At 45.0% G+C, this 15,063-nt stretch overlaps 1 protein-coding gene across 8 annotated transcripts in view; it reads left to right on the forward strand.

Annotated features, from left to right (window-relative positions):
* Positions 1 to 15,063, forward strand: part of ATP2B4 (ATPase plasma membrane Ca2+ transporting 4) — a 97,941-nt gene that overhangs the window by 39,500 nt on the left and 43,378 nt on the right. For all 8 annotated transcript variants that reach the window (XR_004973272.1, XR_004973273.1, XM_036343250.1 and 5 more), the window contains exon 2: positions 7,676 to 8,304. Coding sequence is in view for 6 of the 8 variants with exons in the window: in XM_036343250.1 (XP_036199143.1) it covers positions 8,112 to 8,304 (193 nt within the window). In the remaining 2 variants the exon portion in view is untranslated. The remainder of the gene's footprint in view (positions 1 to 7,675; positions 8,305 to 15,063) is intronic.

Raw genomic sequence — 15,063 nt, forward strand, 5'->3', positions numbered from 1 at the left:
GAATTACATGTGTCCCCTTTTTTCTCCCATTGACCTCTTCTGGCCCACCCCCCGCCCCAGGCCCTCACCACCCCACTGTCTGTGTCCATGGGTTATACATATATGCATACAAGTTCTTTGGTTGATCTCTTCCTCCCTCCATTGAAGAGCTGCTTTAGATGCATGTGTTTCTAATTCATGTAAAAGCTGTTACAGCACCCTTTGCCCCCACTAAGCACTGTTTTTTAAGATAACCAGTATTATCTTGTGTACATCTGATCTGTATTTCTAACTGTTGGCAAAATATCCCCTTTATCACCTCGCCCATCGATCCCAGGTGGCCTTCAGTTCCCTGTCACCACAAGCATGTCCCGCTGAGCCTCCTTGCACACGTCCCCTTCTGGACCTGTGTGAGACTCTCTCTGGGAGAGGCACCCAGCGGTAGATGACTGGGGCCTTCGTATCCATGGTCTCAACTTGGCCAAGAAGTACCAAATGGTTCTGGGAGAAGGAGTGAATTCTGGGTCCCTGAGACCCAGCGGTGGAGAGTGATATATCTTCTCCAGACAGATGCTTCGATTTTAGTGCTACATTTTGCTGCTAGATTGAAAACGCTGTCAGGATGGACCTGGAAAATATTATGCTGTGAAATAAGCCAGTCTGAGGAAGACAAATATCACATGATCTCGCTTATTCATGGACTATAATAAACACAGTGAATTGACCAACGAAATAAGACCTGAAGCAGGGAGGCATGGGACAGACTGACATACTTCAATGTGGGGTTGGGGAGACAAAACAAGATAAACCGAAGAACTTACGTGCTTATATGCACAGCCCATGAACATGGGCAATAGGGTAGTGAAGACCTGGGGAAAAAAGAAAAGAAAACACTGTCAGGATAGTCAATCTGGGGTAGGGACGGGGGTGGGCGAGGGAGCCTGTATGTGTGTGTGTGTGTGTGTGTGTGTGTGGTGTGTGTGTGTGCGCGCGCGCATGCGCGCGCACGTATGAACCACCTCTTAACCAAGAGGTGATGTTCTCTCTTTAGGACATGCTGAGAATTTGCATAAAATTCCAAGCCCAGGCCCACAGGCTACAGTGTGCCATCCTGTGGGCAGTGCAGAGACCTGGTTTTGGTGCCCCAGCCCTCACTGGGCTTCCTGCATGGCCTAGTGCCGTGGTCGGCAGACTGCGGCTCGCGAGCCACATGCGGCTCTTTGGCCCCTTGAGTGTGGCTCTTCCTAAGCCTTAGGAGTACCCTAATTAAGTTAATAACAGTGTACCTACCTATATAGTTTAAGTTTAAAAAATTTGGCTCTCAAAAGAAATTTCAATCATTGTACTGTTGATATTTGGCTCTGTTGACTAATGAGTTTGCAGACCACTGGCCTAGTGGTTGCTGATGATAACAGGTGTGCCACCTACACCTGAACTTTATCCAATATGCTCTGCCTCTGACCTCCTTCCCACAGGCCTCCACAGAGCCTCAGCAGACTGAAGGGGAGGGTGTGTGCTCGGGTCTGCTTCTGCAGGCCGGCAGGCATAGAGGGGCGATGACGGCGGGCAGGCATGGGGAGCGAAGGAAGACCCGGGACCACGACTAGTCCTGAGGAAACCTTCAGAGAGAAGGTCCAGCGAGGGGAGGTTGGGGGAGGGCGGGGACTTGCCAGAAGTTTCAGGGATCCTGGAGGAGCTTGCCAGAAGCACAGGAGTGCCTGAGAGGAGTAAAGACCCTGTAGGTGATGGCACAGGAAGTGCCCTGCTGGAGAGAGGAGGGAGCATCTAGAGCAGGTCTCTGAGCCTCTCCCAAGTCACTGCGGGTTGCAAGGCCAATGGTGTGAGATGACAGAGTGGAGGAAGCCCTCATTCCCACTCCCAGGTCTGCAGGTGGGAAATGGATATGCTTGGAATCATGCCAGTCCAGGGCCTACTGTATTCTGGCTGGGGAGGAGGGGTGCTATATGTGGTAGAGGAAGGGCTGGGTGGAGTGTTTGCCCCTGAGAAGCCCTGGGTCTAGCCCTACACTGCCCAGAAAGTTCAAAGAGCTTAAGGAGGTGTTTCCCTGTTTCTGAGCTTTTATGGGTCATGGGCAAGGCGCAGGTAGGTTTATGTGGGCCAAGTATGTCAAACTCGAGGCCGGCAGACCACATGCCTCGTTGGCCTGCCAGCCGCGAGTTTGACATGCTTGAGTGGGCCTTCTCATCAAACTGTAGGAAGTAAACCCATAGCTTTGTTTCTGTTTTCTTCGTGTCCTTGTACTTGAGGCAGGGTGGCTTTGAGTTCAGGCTAGTCACACATCCTGGCTCTCTGAATCTGGGTTTCCCTGCATGAGATGGGGTGCCCTCCTTAGAGGGTTGTTGGTGAGGATCCGTGAAACAATAGTCGTCATAATGATACTAACTACTGTGCATGGACCATCCACTACATATCAGCCACTATGCTAAGCACAGCATAAGAATACGTGTGTGTATGTATCTGCGTGTATATGTGTGTGTGCATATATATGTAGGTGCATATATATGTACATATATATGATTTTTCACATGAAGTGCTTAGCATGGTACCTGGCTCATTGTAGATGCTCAACAAATATTATTTCCCTCCCTGTCCAACCCCACTGTCGCTCCTGAAATTAGGGAGAAATAGAGCCTCATTTGGGATGAGGAAGGGAGCAAGCATCTGGATCAGAGAAAAGAGAACAGGTTTAATTTGGGGGGGGGGGAGTTGGGAGGGACCCTGAAGCAGGTTTCAGATTTCAGTGAGTGCATCCTAAGGTGGGACCAGCCTACCCCCTGCCCAGGTCTTCCCTTCTTCTCCTTCTCCTTCTCCTCCTCCTTCTCCTCCTCTTCCTCCCCTTCCCCCCACCTCCCTGCTTGGCAGTGATGCTGCCACTCAACTGGAGCATCTCTGAGTGCTACCTCCCTCCTGAGCAGGCGCCCAGCCCCGTGAAGCGTGAAGCGGGCAGGGGAGGGCAGGGAACAGCAGCCCTGCCTGCAGCCCAGAGGCCAGAGCTCGGTGTAGCTGCTTATGATTCCAGGCTGGTCCAGCTGCAGTGCTGCCCCAGCCTGAAGCCCTAGCCCCCGGCCCCTCCTGTTTCCTTTCTCCCATTTCCATTCATGCTTCATCTCCCATGCATCGCGCCAGATTTAATAGGTGCCTTTGGCAGGGAAGACTCAGGGAGTGGGTTCCTTTTAGATCTTCAAAATACCCTCTTCTCTCCCCTTCAGGGGAGTTACCCTTTCTCCTCAGAGCCTGGAGATCTGTCTCTTCTTTAGCATCCCGGGAACTTTTCCAAGAGTAAGAGATTCTTTGGACAAAACTGGAGGAGACAGAGCCCCTGACGATTGTTTATGGTTTGGTGGCTTAGGCCATGATGTTCTTGCCCAGGCAGGTCCTCTTTTCTGGAACTTGCTACTGAGCCTCGTGCAGACTGAGTTGTCAGGAAGTGTGCGGTGGTTTGTTTCTCGGAAATGTATGGCAACGGGACGTAGGGTCTGTTTCACCCTCACTGCCTGGGGTATGATGGAGGTGATTCTGAGAAAGAAAGAGCAAGGGCAAGAGTCAGCATTACCTTTAGATGGAAATGGATATTTTCTGTGCCTAAGAGGGTTCTAGATATATTTTTCCTGCAACTGGGTTCCCCTCCCCACCCGACACTTTTTTGCTGCACAACTAATTGGCCTAAAGCAATTTTGTTTTTTTATCCTTGCCCGAGGACATTTTTCCATTGCTTTTTTAGAGAGAGTGGAAGAGAGAGGGAAAGACAGAGAGAAACATCGATGTGAGAGAAACACATCAATTGGTTGCCTCCTGCACAAGCCCTGACCAGGGCCTGGGCTGAGGAAGAGCCTGCAACCGAGGTACGTGCCCCTGATGGGAATTGAACCCAGAACCCTTCGGTCCGCAGGCCAATGCTCTGTTCACTGAACCAAGCCGGCCAGGGCAGCCGAAAGCAATTTTGCCATAAAAGATAAAATAATACAAAACAAACAGGACATAATGATCATGAAAGATGAAAAATTAAAACCAAAATTTAAGACTATGGAGAAAAACGAAAATACATCTTCCTTTGATAGCATTTATACTTTTTTTAAAATTTGCTTGCTGGTTGGTCCCCTCGTAAGGCATAGCACCTTTCCCTTTTTGCTACCATTTCTTCTTCCTCCACTAAGAGAGGTATCAATTTGCGCCGCCCGGTCAACTTGGTTTTGACAAGTGGGAGGGCTCACCGGGCTCATGGAAGGATTTGCTGGCTGATCTGTGATCATTTTCTGGTAGAGTGTGCAGTCTGGCCGTCCACAGGGCTTTGCAATCTGCTTTATACGTAGCTGTTAGGCACTATTTTAAGAACACCACGTCTACCCCTCACTGTACAGACCGCTGTGAAGGCTGAGATTTATACAATGTGAAATGGGAGTAACTACAAGAACTTCACTCCTGGAGAAATAAAACCCAGCTGACAACTGGCTTAAATACATGAAATCCGCCAAACGTAAACCAAACTGTCAGCCAGTTATTTTATCTTTTACGGCAAAATTGCTTCATGGCCAATTAGTTGTGTAGCAAAAATGCTTGCAACATAGATATTTATAGGGAAATTACCAGCACAAACCCAGAGATGCCTGCATTTTAAAAGACCTCGTAGGCCCTAGCTGGTTTGGCTCAGTGGATAGAGCACATGCCCGGGTTGTAGGCTCATCCCTGGTGGGTGGCGTGTGGGAGGCAGCCATTCAGTGGTTCTCTCTCATCATTAAAGTTTCTGTCTCTCCTCCCTCTCCTTTCCTCTCTGAAATCAATAAAAAATATATATTTTTTTAAACAGACTTCTTAGGTGTTTGTCAGAAAATGAGGAGGTTCAGACTCAGGGAAAGGAGTAAGGTGGAGCAAAAAGGCCGTGAAGTCAAGGTCACTGACTTGCCAAAGGCCCAATAAATCACTTTTTATCTCCTTGGACCACACTGTCTTCATCTGTAAGGTGGGGGTCGCAGCTGTCCTACCTAGAATTGGTGTGACAATGCTTCTACGTATCATTGCAATTTGGAGAACACGTTACAGGACTTTAGGAGGAAAAAAATTAAAATAATTTTATGATCATGTCGAATGATAGGATTTCTTGGCCCCACAGAAGGGACGAGAGATTTCTCTCTCCCATCCTATCATCCCTTAGGCTGGCTAAATGCTGGAAAGGGAGTGAGAACATACCTTACCCAGAATGCCCGGAGGAATGATTAATCCTGACCTGACAAGAGGTCTTACCGCCCAGGCATTGTGTCTGAGGCCGAGGCAGTGGAGCGCTTACAGAGTATTCTTTGCTGGTTGCCTAATAAGGTTAGGGACCAGGCAAGTACAGCAGTTGTAGGGAGCTCATGTTCTCAGAGCTCAGAGCTCAGGGAGACAGGGGCACCTGCCTCACCTCCAAATCCCAGAAGAACTTTCCTGGAGAAATAAATAGGCTCTCAGCTGGGCACTGCCCCCTTGACTTTGTGCCAGCAGCTTAAGTGTCTCTAGCACTGGGCATCTTTCATCTAAGATTTCCAAGCACTATTTCTATCTATAATCCCATTCCTTCATCACTTTTTTAGGATGGTGTGCAAAGGTAGGGCTGATTCTTCTCCCCGCGGCCCCCCGCCCCCCCCCCCCAGCTTAAGGTGGGAGGAATTGAGCCCTAAGAAGGCTAAATGACTTGCCCAACGGGTGCCTGGGAAGATGGTAAATGTGGTTCTGAATCTGCTATTGTTCATTCAATAAAAGATTTAGCTGGATGCCCACCACGTGCAGGTTCTCCTCTAGGCACTGGGGATAAAGCTGTGAACAGGATGAGTAAAATCGCTACATTTGGAACGAACAGTGTGGTGGGCAGAGACAGAGGACAGAAGATCTGAGTTCCAGTTTAGCACTGTCAGCGCGGTCCTCAGCATCCTCTTGAAAGCTTACGGAGGTCTACGTGAGGATCAAGGTGGGCTTCTTACTACGATAGAATCTTTGTCACCTGCTGCTCCAGAGTAGCTTGGAGGAGAAGCTGAACCGGAGAGGAAGCTCCGTGGAGCTGCTGATCTCTGTGCCCGTCTGAATGAAGGGAGTTGGACACCCTGCCGCAGGTTTTTCCCAGACCTCCTTGTTTCCAGGATCTCTGATGGCATCTAAAAGAAAGGGAATGTGATGTTAAAAACAATAACAACAACGAAAGAAAACCCTGCTTGCTTAACCCGGTGTAAGTCGGGAGAGCTCTAAATATCTGGGATAGGAGGCGGCGGCAGAGGCCCATTGGGACAGGGGGTCTGCAATCACCTCTCTCCCCGGGGACCCTGCTGAGAACAGGATTGATCGGGATCAGCAGGAACTTTGGCCACATGTGATTTCTGGAAAGGTAATTGATAAAAGTCCTCATCTGCTAGTTCGTGTGCTTTGTTCATCTTCTAAGAAGCGAGGGTGTCATCTATGTATTAGAGGGCGGCTGAGCAGAGCTCCTTGCTGATGGACAGTTTAACGAAGGCTGGCCTCCAGGTTCTGGTGCTGCGTTCAGGAAGAGCCCCTTCACATGTCAGTGGCTGACGTGTGGCAATGGTCCTGCATGACACACAGAAGCCTCTCTGAAGCTGAAGCCGAGAGCAGGGCTCTGCATAAGCCTTCACGCCTCCAGCCCCCATATCCTCACCTGCCCATAGCTCTGCTCCTCTGCAGCCAGCATGTGCGAGAGGCAGCACATGCCTTCCTGGATGGCGGGGGCGGGGGGCTGGGGACTGGGGGGGGGGGGGATGCTGATTTGAGAGCCTCGGGTGCTCACTCCTCGGAGGCTAACTCTGTTTCTCTGCAACCTTGCTGTGGCCCTAGGCTCTATCGGAATCAAACGCTGTCTTATCCCTGAGCCCCCCCTCCCCCCCCCCCCCCCGCCCAAAAAACACTAACACTCACAGGCTTTAAACTCACTATCTTTTCTCCTCAGAGGTCCTCTCCCCCTTTGTGTAAAAAGGTCCCACCCTGTTTCACCAACTGCCAGAGCATGTCACTCTCCCCTTCCCTCCAGAAGCTTTGTGGAGGAGGGAGGGGCTGAGCGCCAAGGCCTGAGCTGGCTTGCCTGGCCTGTTGACAACTGCAATCTGCGGGATTTCCATACAGCTGGAGGCTGGGTATTCTGAGGGGCCTTAGAGAATTGGGCCGTCTCCCATCGGTCATCTTCCTGGTTTGTAAATGTACGTGCTGAGAGTAGGGAAGGGTATGGAGCAGGAGGGCGCGTGGCAGACTGGCCGGCCATCCTCCTGTGCACTCAGGTCCGCGCTCCTCTTCTGACCTCTTCTCACCTCATAGAAGTGAGGTCGGGATGAAAGGATTCTGCAGCGGGTCCCACAAACAGGGAGGCCATCAGAGCCGTGAGAGCTCAGAGCCTTTTATTTCCAAGTGTCTGAAGTTGTGGGATTTGTGTTGCTTGGTCTGGGAGAGAAGAGCTAGGAAGCCTGGGTGTGTCTGAAATTACTTCCCTACATTGGACTTTACAGGCTGCCAAGGCCTCTGAGGGAGGAAGGGGCCTCTCCGGAATGAGTTCACTGATCTCAGGATTCCGCTGTCAGTTCGGGTCGGGCACCAACTGTCATCTGAACCCTTGTGCTAGAACGAGTATCTCTTGCCGTGGCAGGTGCTGGCTCACCATGACTGCTCTAATTGTTTCTTTTTGTCTGTCTTTGAATCTTTATTCCAGAGATCCAGTTGTCATTGGTATCCAGGGAGCCCTCCTCCTCCTCCTGCTGCCTCTCTACCATCGCAGTTCCTGGTTGTTGCTAAGGTTGCCTCCATGGTAACATGCGCATGCTGTTTACACTTCCATCTGGGCAAGCTGGTCTGAGCTAGGAACCTACCTACCCTAGACGACCACGGTCTATCGCCACCTGGGGACACCAAACATCGTGACACGTGGTCCAGCTTCCACTCGGTTCCCCCGTCCTCTTCCTCTTCTTGCTGCCAAGCTTCCTAAGGAAAAAAGGACCAAGACAGAGCCCATCAGTTTCCTCACTGGGCTCCCACAGAAGCAAGGAACAGGAAGTAGGCAGAGAAGCAGGAGACCCTGGCCAGTTGAAGGGGAGCTCCACATTTGCTCTGACTGAGGGTGTCTGAAGGGCTTGGAAACAGCAGGCAAAATGACCAACACTACAGAACATGCCTTGCCGGCCAACTCGACGGCTGAGAGCCGTGAAAAGGAATTTGGCCTCACAGTCATGGAGCTCAGGAAGCTCATGGAGCTGCGTTCGACGGATGCTCTGATCCAGATCAATGACCACCATGGAGGTGTGATGAATCTCTGCAGTAAACTGAGAACCAACCCTGTGGAAGGTAAAGGCCGTAGGAGGCGTGGGGAGTTGGAGGAAGTGGCGAGGGTTAAAAAATAGTGTTTGTCCAGCTTCTGAAGAGGCACCTGGAGCCATGACTGGTATCCCTGTGTCTCGTGGGGAGAGTATGGCATATGAAGCACTAAAAGGTGGTGAGGCCATAGAGAGCCATGTTCCCCCACACACACAATGTAATGTTGAGGGAGTGTGCTGTTCTCTGAAAATTATTCTTCCCTCCCTTTTCTATATCAATGGACAGAAAGGAGGATATTTATCTCTATTTTGGAAACATTTATGTTAGAGATGCTTTTATCAGTAAATAATCATCAAGTCCCTTATTCTGCCTTAGTCTTTTATTGCAACAGGATTAAGATATAATTTTCCCCCACACTGATCTCACAGTGTGTGAGATATACAGTTGTAAGGTATACAGTTGAAAATAAGGGGGTGAGTCATAAGGGATATAATTATAATAGTACCCACCAAATTTTTGGATTACTCCTATTTCCTGTCACGAAATTATTGATGACTTTTCAACCCTGCCTGATGCACTTCTAATGTGGTTCTTCTTAATCTATACAGTACTTAAAAGAAACTGAAATATCCAGCTTTTTGCTTGCCTGGCTCAGCCCAATTGCCCAGTGAGCCATGGTAATATGAAATTTTTGCCTCATCAAAAATGGAGAAAGAACAAAACGAACCTTGCGCCTCACTTTTGCCTGGTTTCAGCATCTGTGCTACAGGTTCTTGTTTGGTCCTATCAGTCAGGCAGGCCGTGGTTGAGTAGCATGAGGTGAAATAAAGATCTTATCCTTTAAATGCCTTCAGCCTCTGAGGTATACTATTTCTGAGCCTTCCGTGGAGGCCACATCATATTTTTTGCCAACTCTAAGACTCTTTAGGATTTAAAAGAGGCGGGGAGAGGGGGGAAATTTTTATCTCGATATCTGTTCATTGCCCATGACTTGTTTTCTTTGCAATCTAAGAACTGCTCTACATGTTCTCTTTACTTCTGGAATTCAGTTTCCTGTCTTACAGGCTTTGATTCCAATAGCAGCTCTATCATTACTACCTGGGTAACACGGAACAGTTTACTCGGCCTCTCTGAGTGTGTTTCTGCTTTGAAAATGATTTTAATGCCTAGCCCAAGGAGTTATTGGGATTAAATACTGCAGTGCATGTTATAGTGCTCCGATTTATGATGGGGATTCAGGAAATTAGCTGTCTCAGATTAACCTGGGGCCCATGTGTCTGAAGATCTTGCCCGAATATGAGTGCAGTGCATTATTATATCTCTAAAGGTTACTTCATGTAACTGCAACCACTGTCCACTTCTTCCATTCCCCTCTTGATGTCAAAAAGAGATCTAGTTGGGGAAAACAAAAGCAGCAAAAAGAAAGAGAGAGGGAGAGAGATCTGGTTGAGTTGGCTGGGCTTAGTTGCTTTCAGGTGGCTCTGTCTTATCAGCTACCTTTCTTTATTCTGCCACTCTTGTAGGAGTATTGACCTTATTAAAGAGAGGCGATTCCTGTTAGGTTTTTACTCAGATAATGCACCCACCAGAATTTAGACGGGATCTCTTCTCCCCCTTTCTATCCTGCTCTTGATCCCTTGGGTGAGTTGTTTCTCTCACAAAGTGAAACTATGGAGTCCAAATAAGCTGGAACCTGGGACCCAGACTTCCTCCCCAAATTTCTAAGTCCTTTGTCATAGCTGCTACTGTTGACTTTCTGGTTCCTAGAGAGCTTCCATTCCCAAAGCCAACGTATATTCTACTTAAATTCAACGTCAGGTATCGAATGTTACAGAGTTAATGCTCTTAGATTCTTTCCCAGTCCGGTTTCTGGACTTGAAAACCTCCTCTTTGGACAGCAGGCGCCTCTGTTGCCACAGACCCTGGCCATGCCTAGAGCCCATACCTCTACCGTTGGCACAGTTGGTCACTGCCATTCTCCTGCTTCCTAGATCACACACGCGCATCCTGGTTTATTTCCGTGCAAGATTTATCCTGGTGCTGGTAGTTGAGCTGGAGAGTTAGGGTGTTAGAAAACAACTTTTCTATGAGTAATCTTTTACCCCCCAAATGCCAACAATGACGTCTTCATATCTGAAAGGAATAAAGGGGCAGGAAAAGGAACCACCAAATAGCTCTGATACAGGGCTCTCCCCCCAGACACGGGTAGTGCTGAGCTGTTTAGTTGGGCTGGCTGAGAAAAGACCAGTGATATCAAGTACCCCATTGAGCTGATGCTGTAAAAAACCAGCCTCTTCACAGAAGACCACACTGAAGTGCCTAACAGCCTAGCACAGTCTTGTCACCTGTGGGAGGCCCCTGTAGACCAAAATATGGGTAAAGAAGTTTACCTGGTACTTGAATTCTGTTGTTTGGAAACCAAGGTGAAGTAAGGCTGGGAAAATGGATTCCTAGCGTATGACCCTTCACCTTCATTTTTTGTCAGTTGACAGCATCTGTAGTATAGATTGACATTTTTTTTTTTTTAACCATAGCAACCAAGGGGCCTTATTGAACTTGGGAGTTTATAACATTTCTGACACTAACATTATTTATTTTTTTAATTTTATCTTTCAATTATAGTTTATATTCTGTGTTATTTTGCATTAGTTTCAGGTGTACCACATAGTGGTTACATAATCAAATATTTTACAAAGTGTTCCCCCTGATATTTTTAGTGCCCATCTGGCACCATACATAGTTATTATAGGATTATTGGCTCTACTTCCTAGGCTGTACTGTACATCCCCATGACTATTTTGTAACTACCAGTTAGTACTTTTTAATCCCTTCACCTTTTTCACCCAGTCCCCCAACCTCTCCCCTAATCTGGCAACCATCAGCCTGTTCTCTGTGTTTTTGAGTCTGTTTCAATTTTGTTTGTTCATTTATTTTGTTCTTTGGATACTACACATAAGTAAAATCATATGATATTTGTCTTTCTCTGACTGACTTATTTAACTTAGCATAATACCCTCCAGGTCCATCCATGTTGTTGCAAATAGTAATATTTCTTTTTTTTTCTGACCAAGCAATATTCCATTATATCTATATATATATCACAGCTTTTTTATCCACTCATCTATTGATGGGCACTTGGGGTGCTTCCATATCTTGGATAATGCAAATAATGCTGCAGTGAACATAGGGGTACATATATTATTTTGAATTAGTGTTTCAGGTTTCTTTGGATAAATTCCCAGAAGTGGAATTGCTGGGTCATAAGGCAATTCCATTTTTAATTTTTTGAGGAACCTCCATACTGTTTTCCATAGTGGCTGCACCAATCTGCATTCCCACCAGCAGTGCACAGGGCTTCCTTTTCTCCACATCCTCACCAACACTTGTTGTTTGCTGATGTATTGATGACAGCCATTCGGACAGGTGTAAGGTGATTTCTCATTGTGGTTTTAATTTGTATTTCTCTGATGGTTAGTAACATTGAGCATCTTTGCATCTGTCTATTGCCACATCTGTATGTTCTCTTTGGAGATGTGTCTGTTTAGGTCCTTTGCCCATTTTTTAATTAGATTGTTTGGGGTTTTTTGGTGTTGAGTTCTTTACAAATTTTTTATGTTTAACCCTTTATTGGATGTTTCATTGGGAATATCTTCTTCCATTCAGTACGTTGTTTTTTCATTTTGTTGACGGTTTCCTTTGCTGTGCAAAAACTTTACCCTGAAGTAGTCCCATTTGTTTATTTTTTCTTTTGTTTCCTTTGCCTGAGGAGATCTATCAGAAAAAAATATTGCTAAGAGAAATGTCAGAGATTTTACTGCCTATATTTCCTTCTAAGATATTTATGGTTTCAAGTCTTACATTTAAGTCTTTAATCCATTTTGAATTTATTCTTGTATATGGTATATGAAGGTGGTCTAGTTTCATTTTTTGCATGTATCTGTCCAATTTTTCCAGCACCATTTTTTTTTTTTTTTTTTTTTTTTTAATATATTTTATTGATTTTTTACAGAGAGGAAGGGAGAGAGATAGAAAGTTAGAAACATCGATGAGAGAGAAACATCGATCAGCCGCCTCCTGCACATCTCCAACTGGGGATATGCCCGCAACCCAGGTACATGCCCTTGACCGGTATCGAACCTGGGACCTTTCAGTCCGCAGGCCGACGCTCTATCCACTGAGCCAAACCGGTTTTGGCTCCAGCACCATTTATTGAGTAGACTGTCTTTACCCCATTGTATGTTCTTGCCTCCTTGTCAAATATTAATTGACCATATAGGTGTGGGTTTATTTATGGGCTCTCTGTCTGTTCCATTGATCTATATGTATGTTTTAGTGCCAGTACCATGCTGTTTTGATTACCATAGCCTTGTAGTATAGTTTGATATCAGGTAGTATGATACCTCCAACTTTGTGCTTCTTTCTCAAGATTGCTGGAGTCTTTGTGTTTCCATATAAAATTTTTGGTTATTTGTTCTAGCTCTATGAAACCACCATTGATATTTTGATAGGAATTGTGTTGAATCTATAGATTGCTTTGGATAGTATGGACATTTTAATAATATTAATTCGTCCAATCCATGAACACAGTATATGCTTTCATTTATTTGTATCTTTTTCACTCTCTTTCTGGAGTGTCTTATAATTTTTCAAGTACCTGCTTGGTTAAATTTATTTACAAGTAATTTTTTGTGGCAATGACAAATGGGATTGTTTTCTTAATTTCCCTTTCTAATAGTTTTATTATTGGTATATAAAAATATACTCAATATCTGAATATTTATTTTGTATCCTGCTACTTTACTGAATTCATTTATCAGTTCTAGTATTTTTTTGGTGAACTCTTTAGGTTTTTCTATGTACAATATATGTCACCTGCGAATAATAGCAGTTTTACTTCCTCCTTTCCAATTTTTATGTCCTTTATTTCTTTTTCTTATCTGATTGCTGTGGCTAGGACTTCTAGAACTATTTGAAAAAGAGTGGTAAAACTAGACATCCCTTCTCTTTTTTTCTGATCTTAAAGGAAACACCTTTAGTTTTTGCCTATTGAGTATAAATATTGGCAGTAGGTTTGTCATATGTAGTCTTTTTTATGTTGAGGTATGTTCCCTCTATTCCCACTCTGCTGAGAGTTTTTATCACAAATGGATGCTGAATTTTGTCAAATGCTTTTTATACATCTATTAATATGATATATGATTTTATATATTTTATTTTGTTTATGTGGTATATTATGTTAATTGATTTTCAGATATTGTACAAACCTTGTATCCAGGAGTAAATCCCACTTGATTATGGTGTGTGATCTTTTTAATGTATTCCTGAATTTTATTTGCTAATATTTTGTTAAGGTCTTTTGCATCTATGTTCATTGGGGATATTGGCCTATAATTTTATTTTCTTTGTAGTGTCTTTATCTGGTTTTGAAATTAGGATAATGTTGGCCTCATAAAATGAGCTTGGGAATCTTCCCTCCTCTTGAATTTTTTAGAATAGTTTGAGAAGGATAGGTGTTAGTTATTCTTTGAATATTTGGTAAAATTTACCCATGAAGCCATCTGGTCCAGGACTTTTGTTTGTTGGGAGTTTTTTATTACTGCTTCGATTTTGTTAGTTATAATCGGTCTATTCATATTTTATGTTTCTTCTTTGATTCGACTTTGGGAGATTGTATGTTTCCAGGAATTTAACCATTTCTTCTCGATTGTCCAATTTGTCGGCATATAGTTTTCATAATATTTTCTTATCTTTTGTATTTCTGTGGTGTCAATTGTTACTTATCCTCTTTCCTAACATGGTTTTATTATTGTAAATTTACACATTCTAGAGGCAAGTGGGACTTAATTTTAAAATTTTAATTCATATATACCCCTTCTCTTAACAGGCCAAAAGGTGCTAGATTAGTCGCCTAAGGTCTTACTACAGGTTAAAACACAATGGAATGTTTCATGGTTTCCGACTCACAGTCCTCATGCTAGAGCAGCAACAGGGAATCTCAAATCACAGATAATTTAAGTTTATTTTATTTACAACATGAGAACATCCAAACTTGTAGAGAATTTTTATAAGAGTTTGTTTGAGCCAAACCATTGACATGCTGGGAAGCGAGATCTCAGATGCTCCAGAGCAGGGGTCCTCAAACTTTTTAAACAGGGGGCCAGTTCACTGTCCCTCAGACCGTTGGAGGGCCGGACTGTAGTTTAAAAAAAACTATGAACAAATTCCTATGCACACTGCACATATCTTATTTTGAAATAAAAAAACAAAACGGGAACAAATACAATATTTGTATTTGCATGTGGCCCGCGGGCCGTAGTTTGAGGACCCCTGCTCCAGAGAATGACAGTTCTGCAGCTCCTTTTACTCATTTAGAATGAAGGAGGGAATGGAAGGAAGATTACATGGAGGCGGGAGAAAGCAAGGCAGAGAAATCTCTGTGATTGGATTACAGGATATATCAGTTCTTTCCCCATAGAACTTTCCCACATTGGTCCTCAGCTGTGCTACCCTTTTTTAGGAAAAAGAAAGATGAGGAGGAGCCAACAGTAGGAAGAAGATCTATGCCCAGACTAGAAAGGACAGAGAAGGGGAGCCTTCACTAAAGAATAAATCATTGTCTCTGGACTTTGTTCTGAGAGGTAAAGATGATTCCTATTGAATTTGGATCTAGAAGAATGTTGGTGGGAATTATATTTCATGTGCCCTCTGTACCCTGCTACTTCTCTCCTCTGCAGAGTTGAGGGTATGACATGGGATACAGAGGGCTTCCAATTTCTTTGCAATCACATT

The sequence above is a fragment of the Myotis myotis genome, unplaced genomic scaffold (assembly GCF_014108235.1).
Source record: "Myotis myotis isolate mMyoMyo1 unplaced genomic scaffold, mMyoMyo1.p scaffold_m19_p_18, whole genome shotgun sequence".
NCBI classification, from domain to species: Eukaryota; Metazoa; Chordata; class Mammalia; order Chiroptera; family Vespertilionidae; genus Myotis; species Myotis myotis.